The sequence below is a fragment of the Ranitomeya imitator genome, chromosome 5, assembly GCF_032444005.1.
Source record: "Ranitomeya imitator isolate aRanImi1 chromosome 5, aRanImi1.pri, whole genome shotgun sequence".
NCBI classification, from domain to species: domain Eukaryota; kingdom Metazoa; phylum Chordata; class Amphibia; order Anura; family Dendrobatidae; genus Ranitomeya; species Ranitomeya imitator.
In genome coordinates this window covers 427,721,276-427,744,196 of record NC_091286.1, presented here as the reverse complement: position 1 = coordinate 427,744,196, position 22,921 = coordinate 427,721,276, and the positions used below count along the sequence as shown (strand labels likewise).

At 42.5% G+C, this 22,921-nt stretch overlaps 1 protein-coding gene across 1 annotated transcript in view; it reads left to right on the top strand.

Moving 5' to 3' along the window:
- TMEM207 (transmembrane protein 207) overlaps window positions 1-22,921 on the top strand; it is a 72,736-nt gene that overhangs the window by 30,363 nt on the left and 19,452 nt on the right. The window contains exons 2-3 of the mRNA XM_069727110.1: window positions 5,423-5,457; window positions 6,007-6,051. Of these exons, the coding sequence (XP_069583211.1) occupies window positions 5,423-5,457; window positions 6,007-6,051 (80 nt within the window). The remainder of the gene's footprint in view (window positions 1-5,422; window positions 5,458-6,006; window positions 6,052-22,921) is intronic.

Here is a 22,921-nt window from a genome sequence, read left to right as displayed (position 1 = left end):
AGCCACATCGAAGCCAAGAAGAGGCAGTAACATGAAATAACATGAAACACACCCTGGCCTGAATCATGACAGTATCAGGGCTCCCAGTACAGCAGGACTACATCGAGCCCTCACCAACCTCGTCTTACTTTGACGTTCAATTCGAAGCAGTAAATCCTGGCCCAGACCCCGATATCTCATGAATGGCTGATTACTGCCGTGCCATGCTACAATTTGTACTGTGAATGAATTGAGGCCACTTTCCTGGCGTCTGTCCCTCATTTGATGTTTTGTGTATGCATTTTTTTTTTGCCTTCCATTGACTGTAATGGCGTTTGGCTGTGTTCAGCGATTATTCTACGAATAAATCTGTGAATATTGCAAATTCGGCGATCGTAATCCGAATCAAACATTGAAATATTCACTCTTCTCTAGTTGTCATACCCTCTGCAAAAGGAGGAAGGAGACCCAATGACTGAATAGACTCACATTCTATTGAAAGGTATTGGGGATCAGAAAGCCATTGCCTCCCTGTACCGTAATAGGTATAGAAGTCACAAGGCTATCAGAGTCCAGCTGACGCTGGTGTGGCCGTCTCAGGCCACGCATGATGCCATTGACATAAGCCACTCCACGCCCCTGCATCAGATATGGAGGAGGAAAAGGATGTGCTTGTTGTGGAAGTAGGATAAGTGAGAATAATATTTATTTTTTTACAAATGTTGTAGAAGAGCACTAGTATAGTGGACATTATTACAGAAATAAGCAAGGATGAGGGAGATAATTAGAGGTTGAGGGGCCATATGTGGGACATTACTAATGAAAGGGGTTAGGATGGGGGAACTTATTGCAGGATTGCAGCCACTATTAAAAAAAGGTGACAGGATGTGAGACATTGTTGTCGATAGGGGCCAAGATGCGACACATTAGTAAAGAAAGAAACCAGATCAGGGGACATTATTACAGGTTTGGGGGCATGGATGTGGACGTAATTACAGTATGGAGGATATTATAGGATTGGGACATGATTACAGGAATGGGGGAAGTTATTTCTCCATGGGGGCCAGGGTAAAAGAGAGGAGATATTATTACAGGAAGAGGAACTGTTACAGGATGCTGACCAGGACAGAGGATATTATTTCAGGATTATTACAACATTATTTCAGGATAGGGACCAGGGTGGAGGACATTATTACAAGATAAAATGAGTGTATGGGCTCCTGAATGAGTGTTATGAGATGTTCAAGGGGCTCACTGAGTGAAGTAGATACTTTAAGCCCAAGATCCAGGTGGGTACATGGGCCACGGGTGTCGAGCAGCAAGTTGGTGAGTAGAGGTTCTGGAAACTGTAGGTAGACAGGTGGAGTGCAAAAAATCAAAGGCAGACGGAGGACCTCAGGAAATTGCAGGCTAGTAGAGGAAGTCAGGAAAATGCAGTCAAGCAGAGGAGAGGTCCAGAAGACATGGGAACAGGTAGCCGATAGACCTCCGGTGTCACCAGAAGCCGCAGACAAATAGGTGAAGGCATTTGAAGCTGTTGGTCTACAGGAGACATCTTACAGCTCACAGCCAGGTTGCTGTGCACACACAAACTGCAAGTCTAGTCTCAATATCAAGCTCGTGTTTGTCTTTGAAACCCTTAAATGGTCATAGGTAGTTCATCACATGGAAACATTCCAGGCCACCTGCAAAGCCAAACATGTAGTAACAGAGAGTTTAATAGACCAAGGCAGATGGAGCAGAGCTATAACCAGGGATTACTGTGTAACAATGAGGAACATACATTATTAGTTTATGGGGACAAGTTTATGGGGTCAGCAGATGTAATTACTGTACAAGGACAATTTGGAAAAAATTATTATTATATAGGGCCAATTGTTGAACATTATTACTGTATGGGCTAAACGGTGTGCCATATTACTGTATGTGCACCAGAATAGAGAACAATATTACTCCTTATTGAGGGACATTAATAATATTCTTGACTGTGGCCATTACAATATTAATTTATAAAGCCACAAATTGGGACATTCTAACTTTATTAAAGTATAAAAGGTGGACACTATTACTGTATGGGGCAGAATTTGTATACATTAACATTGTATTGTTGTTACTGGGAAATGGCATTATTGTTGTATTTCAGCACAAAGAAAGACATTACTATTGTATGGGGGCATAAAAAGTAATTTTATTATTGTATAGGGGGCCACAATAGGGGACATATGCATTAATATTGTTTAGCAGGCACAGTGGGGGGCATTTCTACTATAAGGGTATGTTTCCACGGTCAGGAATGGCTCAGTATTTGCTCAGGATTTTACACAGGTAAAATCTGCATCTGAGGTCACTGGCGGGTTACCTGCATTTTTTATGCGTTTTTGATGCTGATTTTCATGCGTTTTTTTCATGCGGATTTGTACGTGTTTTGTAAGCTAAATAAAGATATACAAAAAAAAAAAATTGTGATGTAATTTCCTTGTCCAACCTCTTCTTTTACATACTCAATTGAAGAATAATGCTTACACACAGATAGATAGATAGATAGATAGATAGATAGAAAGATAGATGATAGCTAATAGATAGATAGATCTATCTATAGCTATATCTATGTATCTATCTATAGCTACTGTATATCTATCTATCTATTATCTATCTATAGCTATATCTATCTAATATCTATCTATCTATCTATCAATAGATAAATCTATCAATAGATAGGTAGATATAGCTATAGATAGATAGATACATCTATAGATAGATAGATATATCTATAGATAGATAGCTAGATATATCTATAGATAATACCAAGCCCGATGTTTAGTAATAAACATAATAAAATGGTACATAAAGAGATAGGCCGGGATCACACATGCGAGAAACTCAGACGAGTCTCGCATCGTAGTACTCAGCACTGCCATCAGCACTCGGGAGCAGAGTGTGTGGCTGCATGTATTTCTATGCAGCCGCACTCTCCGCTCCCGAGTGACAGCAGCAGTGCCGGATATTAAGATGCGAGACTTGTCTGAGTTTCTTGCCTGTGCGATCCCGGCCTTAAATAAAGACACAGATACACACAAAATCTGCATTAGGCCGGGGTCACACTTGCAAGAAACTCGCATGAGTCTCACAACTCAATACCCGTCACACAGGTCAGGAGTGTGCGGCTGCATGTAATTCTATGCAGTTGAACGCTCCGGTCTGAATGCCGGCAACAGTGTCTAGTACTGTGGTGCAAGACTTGTGCAAGTTTCTTGCAAGTGTAATCCCAGCCTTAAATACAATATCTGTTTAATTTTTCTTTTTTTAAATGGCGTGGGCTCCCACGCAATTTTCTGCACCAGACAGGGAAAGCCAGCGACTGGGGGCTGATGTTTATAGCCTGGGAGGCGGGTAATACCCATGGATCTTCCTAGGTTATGAATATCAGCCCGCAGCTGTATACTTAGCATTTACTGGCTATTAAAATAGGGGGACCCCGCCAAAAAATGACGTGGGGTCTCCCAATAATTAATAGCTAGAAAAGGCTATGCAGACAGCTACGGGCTGATATTCATAGCCTAGGAAGGGGCCATGGATATTGGCCGCCCCTGGTTACAAACACCAGCTCACAGCCACCCCAGAAATGGCGCATCTCTAAGATGTGCCAATTCCGGCGCTTAACCTCTCTTCCCACTGCCCTGTATCGGTGGCATATGGGGTAATGAGGGGTTAATGTCACCTTTGTAAGGCCACATTAAGCTGGCTTAGTAATGGAGAGGTGTCAATAAGACACCTATTCATTACTAATCCTATAGTTTGTAAAGGATTAAATAAACACACACACATGCAGAATGAAGTATTTTAATGAAATAAAGCACCACACATTTTTCCCATTTTATTATACTGGTGATCCATGCGACGCCCTCAATCTCCTGAAACGAATAAAAATAAACAAACACAAATACTCCCTGGACCAATGCAGTCCTTAATAATGAGTGTCCCACGATGATCACTAGCGATCACCTACACTCTAGTTCTCGCAGTCAGCTGACCGTGAGAACTAGACTAGGGTGACCTGAGATAACCTCCGGTCACGTGCATGGCAGTTCTCGCGGTAACCTAAGTTATCGCGAAAACTGCAGTGGATGCAGACTTCTAGTGGTGTGACAGGTAAGACCTTATTTAAATTAGTAGACATTTGTATTAAGCTGCGTTTTCACAGTTATTACGCATGTGACTAATCATTAGATGTGGTTTTACTGCATCTAATGATAGTCTGTGGGAAATTTACGTTGTGGGGAGGGAGCATCTCCGCATTGTAAATAGACATGCTGCGGTCTGTAAAGATGCACCGCATGTCCGGATACGCAGGTCTGCCGCCTGCCTCTCTGAACGCATAGTGGAGATGGGATTTCATAAAGTCCCATCCACTATGCTGTAACATCTGGACGCTGCAGGTTTGACGCTGTGGATGTATGCAGCATCAAACCTGCAGCATTTACTGACCATGGAAACCCAGCCTAATGGCCTCACAAAGGGAGAAATCACTACTGGTATATATTCTATACTAGTACTATAAGGTGAATAAAAGGGAGGGACTGTCACTGAGCAGAGCACCTGGGCGGTGCTATTGACCTTTTCTTCTTCACTTGGTTCTGAGTACAAGTGGGGGAAAAGTGTGGAGGGTGCTGTAAAAGTGATAGATGCATGTGTGTTACTTTCTGAAGAGATGAGTTCTAGCTGGAAGAAGTCATAAAGGTCTGTGCTGAATAAAGATGAAAAGCCAAAATGAAAACTTCATTTGGATGCGTTACCGGTAATTCAATCGATTTACCTGTGCTACATACACTTATATTATCTACAGATCTCCTGTGGACACCTGTCACTGGTGATAATATTAGTACTAGCACTGTGGATTTTGATAATGATCAGTATGGTGGTATTATTCTGTCATGTGATGGTATTCATCCCTTGTATGCGGTATTATTCGAAAATTAGTCTTGCTGTATTGGATTTTGTTCAGCAATAGGATAGTGGTTGTATTCAGACACAACTGGTTGATAGTATATGTTCATGATGTGGCTTTATTATTCCCCTTTATGTGGTTTATTATTGGTATGTTAGTGGTAGTTTTGGTATAGCAGACGAAAAATGTTATTGGTATTTTGTAACTGAATCTCTAATAATTACAAGTATTATTTAAAAAAGAATGTTATTGCCAAGATTTCTATGTCATTTACATATTTTATCTGGAGCTTTTTTTTTAGGGGGAGGGGTAGAATACATATGTCTTTATAAGATCTAAGAAGCTACTGGGGCCCATAGATCTGAACCAAATTTTCCACCAACGCGCACAGTTAAACCACAGTGTGAGTAGATGCTTAATTGTTTAGTGACTGTAATATAGATGTACATTAAATGTCAGAGAATTGGTCATGACCTTAAACATTTTATCTATCCGCAGCCTTCCAGCTCCAATTTGTGCGACCTGTCTGAGATGTAAGTTTACATTAATTCCACTTTAATTATTTATTACACTGGTATCCAGTGATTTTGGTACCAATGATGTCTGAACGGTTTTATTTTAAGTTTACGGTGCTGATTAAGTACCGTATATGACAGTGGTTTTGCCAGATTGGCTCTAGTTTCTGAGATATTTAATAGCTGATTCATTAATTATTTACAGTAGACTTCTGGCTTCAAAAAGTCGCTTTTATAGCATTGTAAGCCTACAAATTTAAATATTAAATAATTATATGAGATATTTCATTACCTAACACACTGCTAAAGAGTCAAAAGTCAGACCAAAAGACAAAAAGCTATTGCATTTGTTATCATACACAGGTCGCATTGAGGAATTATTTTCATGAATGAATTATCTCAAAACCTACAACCAAATCAGCAAAAGTAATGGGATTATTGAATTCAGCATCCTCAAAATACCCTTAAACCATTCAAAAAACCTTGGCACCTGAAAAAAAACGTGTCTTGTAGACCTGTGTTATTAAATTTCCACTGTTTTTCAGATGTCTATTTTGTATCTTCTAGATGTGTCAGTTACATTGAACACCCCTTGAGTGTATGGTATATATGGTAAGTATAAGTGGAGTCATCTAACCTCACCTGTCTTTATTCACCTGTTTTGGAGCTAGAGAATGCACATACCCTCGCTTACAAATGCCATCAAAAAAGCTTTCTAGTGTGGAATAGTGGCAGGAATTGTTAGTGTTGAATGCCCATTTAATTGATATATTACCAATTAGAGTACACATAACGTTTTCATAAATTCTATAAAAATATATAAATGCTTATAGTACACAAAAAGTAAGGAATTGTTAAAGGGATTTCTCTCTATGGTGATATTTTTTCTGCTCTTCACTAAATAGTGTACAGAGCTGTGCTGTTCTCCTCCATACCCTATTTACACCATTAACCACTACAACTCATTGGAGGTGATCGGTGGAGGTGCAGGGTGTCAGACTGTACTGTACGTGTTTTTCACAGACCCATAGACTTGCATTGGCCATTATCATCTGTGCTGCTGAAAGAAACACGGACATGTGCATAGCAATATAGCTTATAATGGGTACGTGAGGTATCAGTGGAAAAAAAGGATACCGTACATACTGCAAACAGCCATGTGAAGAGGACTTTAAGGTGCATGTATATGTGTTAAGGTGCATGTAAATGTGTTTAATAGCATCTTTAGATACTCTATAAATGACAGACTCTGCAGATTGTGGTTACTGACAGATATTTATTGCTACTGTAGAAGGTCGGCTCACTTAGCTGCTCCCCAAGATAGACACAGGAACAGGTTTGGTTACAGTCTCTGGGTGGTTTATTGCATCATAAACCAATAAACACAAACCAGTAGCAGAAAAACAGTCTTTCTGGCTCAAATGAAAGTAAAAAGTCCATATACAGGCTTTCCCAGTATGGCTTTCACCTTCTGGGACAACACATATGGCAGCTCTTGCAGGAGCTTCAGTCTGGAGCATTCCTTCCTCCAAATCAAAGACAGAGAAAAATAAAACTGGCTGGACATTTGTCACTCTCCAGCCACATCCTGGAGGTGGAGATAAGGTGGGTAGGCATCCCGCCCATCTCTGACCTACCCACTATGAAAGCCAGACCCATATAGCGACTGGACTGTTCTCAGCACATATCATGCGTTAGAGTCTCTGCAATGTTGGCATTGTCCACTGTGGCTTAGAAATTGGCTCACAGCAGAGCACAGCGGCTGTGCTTTCACTTTCACTTTACGGCCGGCAGTCAGTGAGTGCGGGAAGCAGACGGCAAGGGACCTGACGGACACCAGAATGTAAGTATGTGCTGTTTTTTTTTTTTTTAGTTTTACGCTTGTAACCAGGGTGAACATCGGGTTACTAAGCGCGGTCCTGCGCTTAGTTACCCGATGTTTACCCTGGTTACCCAGGGACCTCGGCATCGTTGGTCGCTGGAGAGCTGTCTGTGTGACAGCTCCCAAGCGACCACACTACGATTGACCTACGATCACGGCCAGGTCATATCGCTGGTCGTGATCGTAGGTAAATCGTATAGTGTGACGGTACCCTTACAGCACCTTAAATCAGAATGGAGTTGCCATGTGCATGCCAAAATGCTATGCCAAACATTTTCTATGGTGCTAGCAGAAAAAGCAGAGCGCAGTGCTCTGCAACTCTATGAGGAATGAAAGGGGCAGTAGTCGAGAATGTGAATTGCTATTCCATTTTAGCTGAGATAAAGGTTCCCCATTCTGCTAATCGGTGTGGGTCCCAGCAGTCTAACCCCCACCGATCATATAAGTTATCAAATTGTGGTAACAACCTGCTTTCATTAGTTAGCCTCTTTAATCACATCTGACAAAATACTGCATGCACGCCAACAATATTGACAATGTAACTGTTTCCTCTGTTGCGAGGGAGAACATTTCTATTGGGGTAGCACGGTGGCTCAGTGGTTAGCACTGCAGCCTTGCAACACTAGAGTCCTGGGTTCAAATCCCACCAAGGACAACATCTGCAAGGAGTTTGCATGTTCTCCCCGTGTTTACATGGGTTTCCTCCCATATTCCAAAGACATAATGATTATTATTATACATTTTTATAGTGCCATTTATTCTATGGCGCTTCACATGTGCATACGGGGCAAATATAGACAAATACATTAAACATGAGCAAAAAACAAGGCACACAGGTACATAAGGAGGGAGGACCCTGCCCGCGAGGGCTCACAGTCTGCAGGGGATGGGTGAGGATACACTAGGAGAGGGTAGAGCTGGTTGTGTGGCGGTTCAGTAAGATGGGGATCACTGCAGGCTGTAGGCTTGTCGAAAGAGGTGAGTCTTCAGGTTCTTTTTGAATGTTTCTATGGTAGGCGAGAGTCTGATTTGTTTGGGTAGAGCGTTCCAGAGTATGGGGGAAGAACAGGAGATGACTTGGATGCAATTGTGGGAAGAAGAGATGAGAGGGGAGTAGAGAAGGAGGTATTGAGAGGATCTGAGGTTGCATGTAGGTAAGTACCGGGAGACCATGTCACAGATGTACGGAGGAGACAGGTTGTGGATGGCTTTGTATGTCATTGTGAGGGTTTTGAACTGGAGTCTCTGGGCAATAGTTAGTCAGTGAAGGGCTTGGCATAGGGGAGAGGCTGGGGAATAGCGGGGAGACAGGTATATTAGACAGGCGGCAGAGTGTAGGATGGATTGGAGTGGTGCCAGAGTGCTAGAGGGGAGTCCAGAGAGTAGGAGGTTGCAGTAGTCAAGGCGGGAGATGATAAAGGGCATGCACTAGTGTTTTTGTGGTGTCGCGGTCAAGGAATGCTCAGATCTGGGATATATTTTTGAGTTTGAGATGGCAGGAGGAGGCAAGGGCTTGGATATGTGGCTTGAAAGAGAGGGCAGAGTCGAGGATCACCCCGAGGCACCGGGCGTGTGGGACTGGGGAAAGTGAGCAGCCATTGACATTGATGGATAGGTCTGATGGAGGGGTAGAGTGAGAAGGGGGAAAGATGATGAATTCTGTTTTGTCCACATTCAGTTTTAGAAAGCGATGTGATAGGGATGATAGGGAATATAGATTGTGAGCCCCACTGGGGATAGCGATGATAATGTGTGCAAACTATAAAGTGCTGCAGAATACTTTAGCGCTATATAAAAATAAAGATTATTATTATTATTATTATTATTATTATGTCTCCAATTGAGTCTTAAAGTCTAGCTTTTGTCAGTGATAAATACTTCTTTATATTGACAGAGAAAATAACATTCATTCAGTCATAGTGGATGTCACCTTGTCATTGGCACAGTTCTTAGAATGAAAGTCAGCTGGATTTTTACAGTCTTAATTTACCAATTACCATAGATGCCTGTGAGTTCGACAGTGTCTCAGTTGCTTGATAAGTCTAGGCCGCCAGAAGATCTTCTAGTGGGTCCAGGCTTGGACACAGAAATGGTCCTAAACGTCAGGAACCAGCTGCCATATTTGGAGCAAAAAATATATTCACTCTTTTATCTATGGGTTGGCAATAATCTTATTCGATTTTATTGATATTTTGCATGTTAAAACATCTAGGATTAAGGTGCACGTTATATTATGGTTAGAAGTCCTCTATAAATTACAGTCTGCTTCTTTGCATTGTTAGGCCTCATTCAGACCTCAGTGAATTACGTATGTGTTCTTTCAGTGTTTTTTGCTGATAGAACATGTACCCATTGTAGTCTAGAGGGCTCACTTGATGTCCATATTCTTGCAGACCAAATGGTCAGTGAATAAAAATGGAGACATGTTCATTTTTTGGGATTTGGATGTTTCGCCCCCAGCAGTTCGCCCAGGATGTTTGCACCCTTGTCATTCATGAATTCCCATCCGTCATCATGTGCGGGGCAAAATGTCCCCGGGGGCCAACTGCTGGGGGCAAACTGTTGGGAGTGAACTGCTGGGGGTGAAACATCCTATAACCATGGGGGAACATTATACTACATGGAGGACTATGAGGGTGCATTATATGGAGGACTATGGGGTGTGCATACTACTGTATGGAAGACTATTGGGGTGCATTATATTATATGTAGGACTATAGGGGTTCATTATACTATATGGAAGACTATGGGATGCATTATACTGCATAGAGCACTATGGGGTTTGTGTTATACTATATGGAAAATTCTGGGGTATGAATTATACTATATAGAGGATTCTGGGGTGCATGTACTGTATGAGAGACTATGGGTGTGCATTATACTGTGTGAAGAACTATGGGGGGGGCATTATACTATATGGAAGATTATGGGGTGCATTATCCTAAATGGAGGACTATGGGGGTGCATTATACTATATGTAGGACAATGGGGGTGAATTATAACATATGGATGACTATGGGGATTGCATTATACTTTAAGGAAGAATCCGAGGGTTTATTGCACTGGATGACTATGAGCGTTGTTGTGAATTCTGTGGCAGAGCTCCCTCCTGTGGTCACAAGTGGTACTTCGGCTGATTCTCTCTGGGAGCTTCCGTTTGTGGAGGAAAGTGGTACTGCGGCTTCTGAGTTTCCTCCCTCAGGTGATCTGGTGAGGTCGTTAGGTGCTTCTCTACTTAACTCCACCTAATGCTTTGATCCATGCTTCCTGTCAATGTTCCAGTGTTGGACTTGTTTTTCCCTGGATCATTCCTGTGGCCTGCTGCTCTGCATAGCTAAGTTCTTCTTTGCTATTTGTTTGCTATTTTTTCTGTCCAGCTTGTCTAATTGTTTTGCTGGAAGCTCTGGGACGCAAAGGGTGTACCTCCGTGCCGTTAGTTCGGTACGGAGGGTCTTTTTTGCCCCCTTTGCGTGGTTTTCTTTAGGGTTTTGTGTAGACCGCAAAGTTATCTTTCCTATCCTCGCTCTGTTAAGAAAGTCGGGCCTCACTTTGCTGAATCTATTTCATCCCTACGTTTGTCTTTTCATCTTAACTCACAGTCATTATATGTGGGGGGCTGCCTTTTCCTTTGGGGTATTTCTCTGAGGCAAGGTAGGCTTATTTTCTATCTTCAGGCTAGTTAGTTTCTCAGGCTGTGCCGAGTTGCATAGGTAGCGTTAGGCGCAATCCACGGCTGCCTCTAGTGTTGTTTGGAGAGGATTAGGGATTGCGGTCTGCAGAGTTCCCACGTCTCGGAGCTCGTTCTATTATTTTGGGTTATTGTCAGATCACTGTATGTGCTCTGACCGCTATGTCCATTGTGATACTGAATTGCCTATCACAACAGTACAGGAAGCCAAAAGTGCTAATGATTCTCAATAGAGGGAAAAAAGAAGTTCTGAGACCATTTTTTTTTCTTTGCACTGTGTTTTGCCTTTTTTTTCCCCTAGACATTTGGGTGGTTCAGGACACAGGTGTAGCAATAGACATTAAAGGTCTGTCTTCATGTGTGGATCAGCTCATGGCAAGAGTTCAAAATATTCAAGATTTTGTGGTTCAGAATTCTTTGTTAGAACCGAGAATTCCTATTCCAGATTTGTTTTTTGGAGATAGAACTAAATTTCTGAGTTTCAAAAATAATTGTAAACTATTTCTGGCTTTGAAACCTCGCTCCTCTGGTGACCCAGTTCAATAGGTTAGGATCGTCATTTCTTTTTTGCGTGGCGACCCTCAGGACTGGGCATTTTCTCTTGCGTCAGGAGATCCTGCATTAAGTAATATCGATGCGTTTTTCCTGGCGCTTGGATTGCTGTACGATGAGCCTAATTCAGTGGATCAGGCAGAAAAAAATTTGCTGGCTCTTTGTCAGGCTCAGGATGAGATAGAGGTATATTGCCAGAAATTTAGAAAGTGGTCCGTGCTCACTCAATGGAATGAATCTGCGCTGGCAGCTATATTCAGAAAGGGTCTCTCTGAAGCCCTTAAGGATGTCATGGTGGGATTTCCTATGCCTGCTGGTTTGAATGAGTCTATGTCTTTGGCCATTCAGATCGGTCGACGCTTGCGTGAGCGTAAATCTGTGCACCATTTGGCGGTATTACCTGAGATTAAACCTGAGCCTATGCAGTGCGATAGGACTATGACCAGAGTTGAACGGCAAGAACACAGACGTCTGAATGGGCTGTGTTTCTACTGTGGTGATTCCACTCATGCTATCTCTGATTGTCCTAAGCGCACTAAGCGGTTCGCTAGGTCTGCCACCATTGGTACAGTACAGTCAAAATTTCTTCTGTCCGTTACCTTGATCTGCTCTTTGTCATCGTATTCTGTCATGGCGTTTGTGGATTCAGGCGCTGCCCTGAATTTGATGGACTTGGAATATGCTAAGCGTTGTGGGTTTTTCTTGGAGCCCTTGCAGTGTCCTATTCCATTGAGAGGAATTGATGCTACGCCTTTGGCCAAGAATAAGCCTCAATACTGGACCCAGCTGACCATGTGCATGGCTCCTGCACATCAGGAGGTTATTCGCTTTCTGGTGTTGCATAATCTGCATGATGTGGTCGTGTTGGGGTTGCCATGGCTACAAGCCCATAATCCAGTATTGAATTGGAAATCCATGTCGGTGTCCAGCTGGGGTTGTCAGGGGGTACATGGTGATGTTCCATTTCTTTCAATTTCGTCATCCACCCCTTCTGAGGTTCCAGAGTTCTTGTCTGATTACCGGGATGTATTTGATGAGCCCAAGTCCGATGCCCTACCTTCGCATAGGGATTGTGATTGTGCTATCAATTTGATTCCTGGTAGTAAATTCCCAAAAGGTCGACTGTTTAATTTATCCGTGCCTGAGCACACCGCTATGCGCAGTTATGTGAAGGAATCCCTGGAGAAGGGGCATATTCGCCCGTCATCGTCGCCATTAGGAGCAGGGTTCTTTTTTGTAGCCAAGAAGGATGGTTCGCTGAGACCTTGTATAGATTACCGCCTTCTTAATAAGATCACTGTTAAATTTCAGTACCCCTTGCCATTGTTATCTGATTTGTTTGCTCGGATTAAGGGGGCTAGTTGGTTCACCAAGATAGATCTTCGTGGTGCGTATAATCTGGTGCGAATCAGGCGAGGCGATGAATGGAAAACTGCATTTAATACGCCCGAGGGTCATTTTGAGTATCTAGTGATGCCATTCGGACTTGCCAATGCTCCATCAGTGTTTCAGTCCTTTATGCATGACATCTTCCGAGAGTACCTGGACAAATTCCTGATTGTGTACTTGGATGACATTTTGATCTTCTCGGATGATTGGGAGTCTCATGTGAAGCAGGTCAGAACGGTTTTTCAGGTCCTGCGTGCTAATTCTTTGTTTGTGAAGGGATCAAAGTGTCTCTTTGGTGTGCAGAAGGTTTCATTTTTGGGGTTCATCTTTTCCCCTTCTACTATCGAGATGGATCCTGTTAAGGTCCAAGCCATCCATGATTGGACTCAGCCGACATCTCTGAAAAGTCTGCAAAAGTTCCTGGGCTTTGCTAATTTTTATCGTCGCTTCATCTGCAATTTTTCTAGTATTGCCAAACCATTGACCGATTTGACCAAGAAGGGTGCTGATTTGGTCAATTGGTCTTCTGCTGCTGTGGAAGCTTTTCAAGACTTGAAGCGTCGTTTTTCTTCTGCCCCTGTGTTGTGTCAACCAGATGTTTCTCTTCCGTTCCAGGTCGAGGTTGATGCTTCTGAGATTGGAGCAGGGGCTGTTTTGTCGCAGAGAGGTTCTGATTGCTCAGTGATGAAACCATGCACTTTTTTTTCTAGGAAGTTTTCGCCTGCTGAGCGAAATTATGATGTGGGCAACCGAGAGTTGCTGGCCATGAAGTGGGCATTCGAGGAGTGGCGTCATTGGCTTGAAGGAGCTAAGCATCGCGTGGTGGTATTGACTGATCATAAGAACTTGACTTATCTCGAGTCTGCTAAGCGTTTGAATCCTAGACAGGCTCGTTGGTCGCTGTTTTTTGCCCGTTTTGACTTTGTGATTTCGTACCTTCCGGGCTCTAAAAATGTGAAGGCGGATGCTCTGTCTAGGGGTTTTGTGCCTGACTCGCCGGGTTTATCTGAGCCGGCGGGTATCCTCAGGGAAGGAGTAATTGTGTCTGCCATCTCCCCTGATTTGCGGCGGGTGTTGCAAAAATTTCAGGCTAATAAACCTGATCGTTGTCCAGCGGAGAAACTGTTTGTCCCTGATAGGTGGACGAATAAAGTTATCTCTGAGGTTCATTGTTCGGTGTTGGCTGGTCATCCTGGAATCTTTGGTACCAGAGAGTTAGTGGCTAGATCCTTTTGGTGGCCATCTCTGTCGCGGGATGTGCGTACTTTTGTGCAGTCCTGTGGGATTTGTGCTCGGGCTAAGCCCTGCTGTTCTCGTGCCAGTGGGTTGCTTTTGCCCTTGCCGGTCCCGAAGAGGCCTTGGACACATATCTCTATGGATTTTATTTCAGATCTTCCCGTTTCTCAAAAGATGTCAGTCATTTGGGTGGTCTGTGATCGCTTTTCTAAGATGGTCCATCTGGTATCCTTGTCTAAATTGCCTTCCTCCTCTGATTTGGTGCCATTGTTCTTCCAGCATGTGGTTCGTTTGCATGGCATTCCAGAGAATATCGTTTCTGACAGAGGTTCCCAGTTTGTTTCGAGGTTTTGGCGAGCCTTTTGTGGTAGGATGGGCATTGACTTGTCTTTTTCCTCGGCTTTCCATCCTCAGACTAATGGCCAGACCGAACGAACCAATCAGACCTTGGAAACATATCTGAGATGCTTTGTTTCTGCCGATCAGGATGACTGGGTGTCCTTTTTGCCTTTGGCTGAGTTCGCCCTTAATAATCGGGCCAGCTCGGCTACCTTGGTTTCGCCTTTTTCTGCAATTCTGGGTTCCATCCTCGTTTCTCTTCAGGACAGGTTGAATCTTCGGACTGTCCTGGTGTGGATACTGTGGTGGACAGGTTGCAGCAGATTTGGACTCATGTAGTGGACAATTTGACCTTGTCCCAGGAGAAGGCTCAATGTTTCGCTAATCGCAGACGCCGTGTGGGTCCTCGACTTCGTGTTGGGGATCTGGTTTGGTTATCTTCTCGTCATATTCCTATGAAGGTTTCCTCTCCTAAGTTTAAACCTCGTTTCATTGGTCCGTATAGGATTTCTGAGGTTCTTAATCCTGTGTCTTTTCGTCTGACCCTCCCAGATTCTTTTCCATACATAACGTATTCCATAGGTCATTGTTGCGGAGATACGTGGCACCTATGGTTCCATCTGTTGACCCTCCTGCCCCGGTTTTGGTGGAGGGAGAATTGGAGTATATTGTGGAGAAGATTTTGGATTCTCGTGTTTCAAGACGGAAACTCCAGTATCTGGTTAAATGGAAGGGTTATGCTCAGGAAGATAATTCCTGGGTTTTTGCCTCTGATGTCCATGCTCCCGATCTTGTTCGTGCCTTTCATGTGGCTCATCCTGGTCGGCCTGGGGGCTCTGGTGAGGGTTCGGTGACCCCTCCTCAAGGGGGGGGGTACTGTTTTGAATTCTGTGGCAGAGCTCCCTCCTGTGGTCACAAGTGGTACTTCGGCTGATTCTCTCTGGGAGCTTCCGTTTGTGGAGGAAAGTGGTACTGCGGCTTCTGAGTTTCCTCCCTCAGGTGATCTGGTGAGGTCGTTAGGTGCTTCTCTACTTAACTCCACCTAATGCTTTGATCCATGCTTCCTGTCAATGTTCCAGTGTTGGACTTGTTTTTCCCTGGATCATTCCTGTGGCCTGCTGCTCTGCATAGCTAAGTTCTTCTTTGCTATTTGTTTGCTATTTTTTCTGTCCAGCTTGTCTAATTGTTTTGCTGGAAGCTCTGGGACGAAAAGGGTGTACCTCCGTGCCGTTAGTTCGGTACGGAGGGTCTTTTTTGCCCCCTTTGCGTGGTTTTCTTTAGGGTTTTGTGTGGACCGCAAAGTTATCTTTCCTATCCTCGCTCTGTTAAGAAAGTCGGGCCTCACTTTGCTGAATCTATTTCATCCCTACGTTTGTCTTTTCAGCTTAACTCAAAGTCATTATATGTGGGGGGCTGCCTTTTCCTTTGGGGTATTTCTCTGAGGCAAGGTAGGCTTATTTTCTATCTTCAGGCTAGTTAGTTTCTCAGGCTGTGCCGAGTTGCATAGGTAGCGTTAGGCGCAATCCACGGCTGCCTCTAGTGTTGTTTGGAGAGGATTAGGGATTGCGGTCTGCAGAGTTCCCACGTCTCAGAGCTCGTTCTATTATTTTGGGTTATTGTCAGATCACTGTATGTGCTCTGACCGCTATGTCCATTGTGATACTGAATTGCCTATCACAACAGAGCGTGCATTATATTATATAGAGGACTATGAGGAGTGCATTATACTATATGGATGACTATAAGGAGTACATTATACTATTTTTATTCTATATAGAGGACTATAGGTCTCATTATAGTATATGGAGACCTATGGAGCAATTATATTATATGGATGGCAATGTGGGGACCATTATAATAGAGTATTTTGTGGGGCCCATTAAACTATATAGAGGGCTGTGTGGTGACCATTAAAGTATTTGGAGGCAATTATAGTATTTGGAGAGCCATTATATTTGGAGGACTATGTGGCAGCCATTATAATATTTGAAGAGCTTTTTTGTGGCTATTATACTACATGGAGGGCTATGTGAAGGCCATTATACTGTATGTGAACAATTATACAGGGCGAAGGTTTGTGTGGGGTCCATCATACTGTGGTGAAGCCTGTGTGGAGCCAATTTTACTGTTTGTAGGGTGGTGTGGAGGCCAATTATACTATTAAAAGGGGTGCTTGTGGTCTATAATACTATGTGTCGGTATGTGTGTGCTCTGTGTATGCATGCATCTGTATGGAGGTGCCCTGCATACATGTATCTGTATATACAAACATGCCTGTATGAATGTGCTGTGTGTAAACATGTATCTGTATATATGTGCTCTATGTGTATGTGTGTGTTATGTGTATATACATGTGTGTGCTCACATACTGTGTGTGTTTAGCATCCACATTTATAAATACCGGTAGCAAAGACGGGCGTCCATAGGTGTACACATCAGCAATTACCCAACAAATGAACAAAATGCTGCCTATTGTTTATGCCAGAACAAAAATCATTGTTTCAAGCAGCACACCACCCAGTGCAAACTGCAAATGTGCTGCTGATAACATGATACTGTATGAGGATAGATTGATTTATTAGTGATCGTTTTGACCCCATTATTTTTCCTGAGCCTGTGCAAAGAGGCTAGGAAACAAGCACCAAAGGACTGCGATATTGACAATCCCGGATGTTTAACATCCTGAACTGAGCCCATGCAAGTGCAACGTAGATGTTTCTGTGTGGTGGTGCAATTTGTTAGCATTTGGGGCCCTTTACACATGAAATCCTATGGACATGCCATGATTGTTTTTCTAGTGGATTTGTACTATATTAGACAATAAAACTCTTTATGTCTCCTCAAGCACGTGGAGGCATGTGGAGATAATACAGTCGTGTATATAAGCCCTTACTCAGATGTCTGCCTTGCAGTACTAATAGTGCCCTGTGTATAAGCTCTAACTTCAATTCATTACAACTACCTTGAAGGACAAATACCAAAATGAAAGGTCATCCGCAAATTCCCATTCTCCTTGGAATGCAGGGACAGTACATTCTTTATCATTTTTATCTCATCCTGATGACTGGGTGTCACATTTTGAAATTGCGATGCTGGTTTACAGGCGTCAGTCAATCTTACAGTACTGAAGACTCCTTAGTAATCACTCCAGATGCCAAAACTGAATTGCAAGGTCTTAATGTTACAAAGTGCAACTCTCATCTTCCTGGAAAGGTATTTTTGAACTTATTGTAACAGTTAATGTTCCGGTATATGTGAAAATGGCACAGTCCTTGATGTGAAAAGTCTGTTAGCTGAATCTTTGCTTAATCCCCATTTACCAAATAAATGTCTGTGAGTCCAACTTTACTTAAGTGGTCACTGTACTCATGTTCAGTCTAGACCAGGGGTCCCCAACTCCAGTCCTCAAGGCCCACCAACATGTCATGTTTTCAGGATTTCCTTAGTCTTGCCCAGGTAATAATTGCATCACCTGTGCAATGCAAAGGAAATCCTGAAAACATGACCTGTTGGTGGGCCTTGAGGACTGGAGTTGGGGACCCCTGGTCTAGACCACCAGAAAATCTTCTAGTAGGCTCAGGCTCCAACACAATATTGGTCTCAAAGGACCAGCAGAAACAAACCTATATGGAGGAAACTTTGGATTCACTAGCTATTAGCGTGTTTTTCCTATTGGTTGGCAAAAAAACGAATAGACTTTATTGATGTGGTGTTTGCAAAAACATCTAACATTGAAATGCAATTACATGTGGGAGGAGCACTACAATATGGTTAGAAGTATTCTCTGAAGTCCATTTCCGTTTTCCTTTCTGTGCTGTTAATCAAATTCAGACCCAAAGTTCTATAATAATATTTTTTCTCATTTGTGTCCAGTGTTTCCATCCATTCAGTCTGTCTTCTGCTGTAAATGAGATTATTTTAGAATCATGAGTGCACTTGTAGTTAAACTGGGCCTGTTCAAGTTCTACCAATACAGTAACCGGTCAGACCCTAAACTAACGTAATTATTTAAATAATTTTAAATGTTTATTATGTCAAATCCTTTTTTATTGTAAGCCCATTTCTCAATTTTCTAGAAACCTATTGGTGGATGTTTATGCAAATAAGCTCACAGTTGAAGGGGGCTCAGCACTTACACCTCTCCTGCCTGCTCCCCTCTTTCTCCTCCTGTTGACATCCTTCAGTCAGTGACTGACAGGTTACTCTTCTCTGTGACCTGCACCCCAACCCAAGATCTCGTGCAGGTGCCGTCATTCCTAGCGAGGCAGTGTATACCCAGATTGATAGTCCAACTCTTGCAATATCAGCAGGACTTTAAGGCACAGGAGACATCTTAGGGAATGACTACACCCGAGTGAGGTCTTGGGAGGCGGAGCAGGTGACGGAGAAGTGTTATCTATAGGCCACTGACAGAAGGCGGACAACTGGAGGACGAGTAGGAAGAAAGGCCTGAGTTCTGTAAGTACAAACCAGGTCCCCTTCACTTCCAAGTCATTGCCATAAAGATAGATTCCTACAAAATAGAGAAACAGATTTATAATACAAAGGCATAGGCATAATCAATGTTTTAGATGCTTTACCTACTGTATAATATGTTAGTTTAGACTCTAAAAACCTTTTCAAAGTTTGTCTTTAAGTCATTATTCCTATTTTACATCAGAAATTCATGGCTAAGATGAGAATATCTGTCTTTACGTGCTGGTAACAGGAAGTTGGAACCGCAGACACAACCGAGCGGACTGTGCTAGACTTTTTCCATAACTCCCATAATACAGTAGGTACAGAAAGTATTCAGACCCCTATTTCTCACTCTTTGTTTCATTGCAGCCATTTGGTAAATTCAAAAAAGTTCATTTTTTTCTCAATAATGTATACTCTGCACCCCATCTCTGGACTCCAATGAAGGAGTAGAACTATCTCAAGGAGGATCAAAAGGAAATGGACAGCATGTAACTTAAATAAGAGTGTCTGAGCAAAGGATCTGAATACTTATGACCATGTGATATTTCAGTTTTCTTTTTATTAAACTTGCAAAAATTGCTACATTTCTGTTTTTTTTTCAGTCAAGATGCGGTGCAGAGTGTACCTTAATAAGAAAAAAAATGAACTTTTTTGAATTTACCAAATGGCTGCAATGAAACAAAGAGTGCAAAATTTAAAGGGGTCTGAATACTTTCCATACCCACTGTAGAGCTCAATTCCTTGCAGCTGGCACATACAGACAGATATTCTAATTTTTGGCAACAAATGTCTACAATTGAAACTAGAAGTTTACATACACTATATAAAAAGACACATATGCATGTTTTTCTCAATATCTGACATGAAATCAGAATAAACCTTTCCCATTTTAGGTCAATAAGGTTTGCCAAAGTTATTATTTGTAAAAATGCCAGAGTAATGAGACAGAGATAATGTTTTCAGGCATTTTTATTACTTACTGCAAAGTCAAAAGTTTACATACACTAAGATTACTATGCCTCAATTCTGGACTGCGCATATGATGATGTCATGTGTTTGGAAGCTTCTAATATGTTTTTTGGAAACATCCTAAGGTAATTAGAGACACACCGGTGGATGTATTTTAATGCACACCTGAAGCACACTGCTTCTTTGTGTGCCATAATGTGAAAGTCTCAAGAAATCAGCCAAGAAATCAGGAAGAGAATTGTGGACTTGCACAAGTGTGGCTCAACCTTGGATACAATTCCAAGAAACCTGAAGGTGCCTCGTTCATCTGTACAAACAATTTACACAAGTACAAACAAGATGGGAATGTCCAGCTATCACACTGATCAGGAAGGGGACAGGTTCTGTGTCCCAGAGTTGAACGTGCTTTGGTCCAACATGTGCATATCAGCCCAAGGACAAAAGCAAAAGACCTTGTGAAGATGATTGCAGAAGCTGGTAAGATTGTGTCAATATCCACAGTGAAACGAGTACTATATCAACATGAGCTGAAAGGCCACTCATAAAGGAAAAATACAGTATAAACTAGAAAGTATTATAATGGTGATAAAAAAGATCTTAGAAAGAGAAGAAAAAATCATTTACTGGGAGTGTTGCACTGGTGTACAAGCAAGCTACAATAGAGAAACAAATTGCACTTTGCCCGTTTGGTGATTGCACTTTACCCCACTTCTTAAGTGCACTCAGAACAGTTATACATAGGTGTATACAACGGATTAGGGTTATAGATGAACTGGAATATAGGAAGAGATTGCACTTAGCCCATGGAATAATTGTGCTTTTACCCAACTGTATGGAAAAGGAATGTGTACAACAGAAAGGGGTTGGTGACCCCTGGATGTTATTCCTGTATCTGGAAGAAAGGGGTTATATATGCACCGAGAGAAATACGTTGGAATCAAACAAAAAGGGCAACTGAACAATTATGTAGGAGTGTTGAAATAGTCCACAGTTCTTTTATATAAAATCTCATCCAAAGTTTCACAATCCTTTGTGTTGCGGAATGATGGAAAAAACTGGTAGAGACAGTTATAAAGCATGCATGGTTTTCCTGAAATTCAAACAACCAGAAGCTGCCCCGGCCGGTGGCAGAGCTTCTGTTAATATGCCATTGAGGCACGCATAAGTCAGATAAGCCGGGTCGGAAATCTGATGTCTACGTGCTGTTTTACCTTGCGTGGAGCTCGTGTGGACATGGGGGCTGCTGGTTCGTCCTTTGCGATGCAGGCGATAGATACGTCCGGTGGTCTTTGTGAATCCTGGTAACCAGGGATGGTCACTTTCCCCTGGTGAGCGGTGATTGGAGCAGGACCAGGCGTGACGTAGAGGGTCACATGAGACCGAAGAGTCTAGGCTGAATGTCGACAGATGGCAACAAGGACCAAGAATAACCAATGTTGGTTATAGTGAATGACCTGCAGAGATCTGGGACCACCGTAACAAAGGCTACCATCAGTAACACACTATGCTGCCAGGGACTCAGATCCTGCAATGCCAGACATGTCCCTCTGCTTAAGCCAGTACATGTCCGGGCCCTTCTGAAGTTTGCTTGAGTGCATTTGGATTATCCAGAAGAGTATTGGAAGAATGTCATATGGTCTCATGAAACCAAAGTAGAACTGTTTGGTAGAAACAAAACTTGTTGTGTTTGGTGGAGACAGAATGCTGAGGTGCATCCAAAGAACACCATACCTATTGTGAAGCATGAGGGAGGCAACATCATGCTTTGGGGCTGTTTCTCTGCAAAGGGACCAGGACGACAGGTCCGTATACATGAAAGAATGAATGTGGCCATGTATCTTGAGATTTTGAATGCAAACCTCCTTGCAACATCAAAGGCATTGAAGATGAAACCTGGATGGGTCTTTCAGCATGATAATGATCCCAAACACACCACCAGGGCAATGGTAGTGGCTTCATAAGAAGCATATGAAGGCCTTGGAGTGGCCTAGCCAGTCTCCAGATCTCAATCCTATAGAAAACCTTTGAAGGGAGTTGAAAGTCTGTGTTGCCCAGCTACAAGCCCAAAACATCACTGCTCTAGAGAAGATCTGCATGGAGGAATGGGCCAACATACCACCAACAGTGTGTGCCAACCTTGTGAAGACTTACAGAAAACATTTGACCTCTGTCTTTGCCACCAAAGGAAGATATAACAAAATATAGAGATTAACTTTTGTTGATGACCAAATACTCTTTTTCCGCCATAATTTGCAATATAAATCTTGTCAAATCAGACAAGGTGATTTTCTGGATTTGTTTTCTCATTTTGACTCTCATAGTTGTGGTCTACATATGATATCAATTGCAGGACTCTCTCATCTTTTTAAGTGGGAGAACTTGTACAATTGGTGGCTGACTAAATACTTTTTTCCCCCCATTATAACATCCAACAGTAATCTGCCATCATTGAGTCATTCCAAAAACCTGATAGCGGTGTTCCATTACTTTAATGTCCTGGTGAAACCACTCACCTTGTTCATCACTTACATCCCTAAGATTTTGAGGGAAGAATTCTAAATGTCAATGCAAAAAGTACATTTTCAGAGACATGCGACATCCAAGAAACTGGTATGCATATAGCAGTTCCTCAACACCTTCAACATATTCCGGAGATTTTTTTTCTAAGAAGTTTTCACAGATCCACTTGAGAAGCTTATCCAAGATTTCATTTCATTATCATTTAGAGTTCCTTCAAACACATCTTTTCTCATAATCTCTCTGATCTGAGGCCCAACAAATAACCCTTCCTTCAGTTTTGCTGGAGAATTTCTGTGAAATGTAATGGAACCCTTGTGAATTTGTCTTTGCCATGACTTTCACAAAATTTTTAATCAATCCCAACTTTATATGTAGTAGAGGAAGAAAGATTTTTAATGGGGTAACTAAAGGATTATGCTGAACATTGTCTCCACCTGGAGCATAGA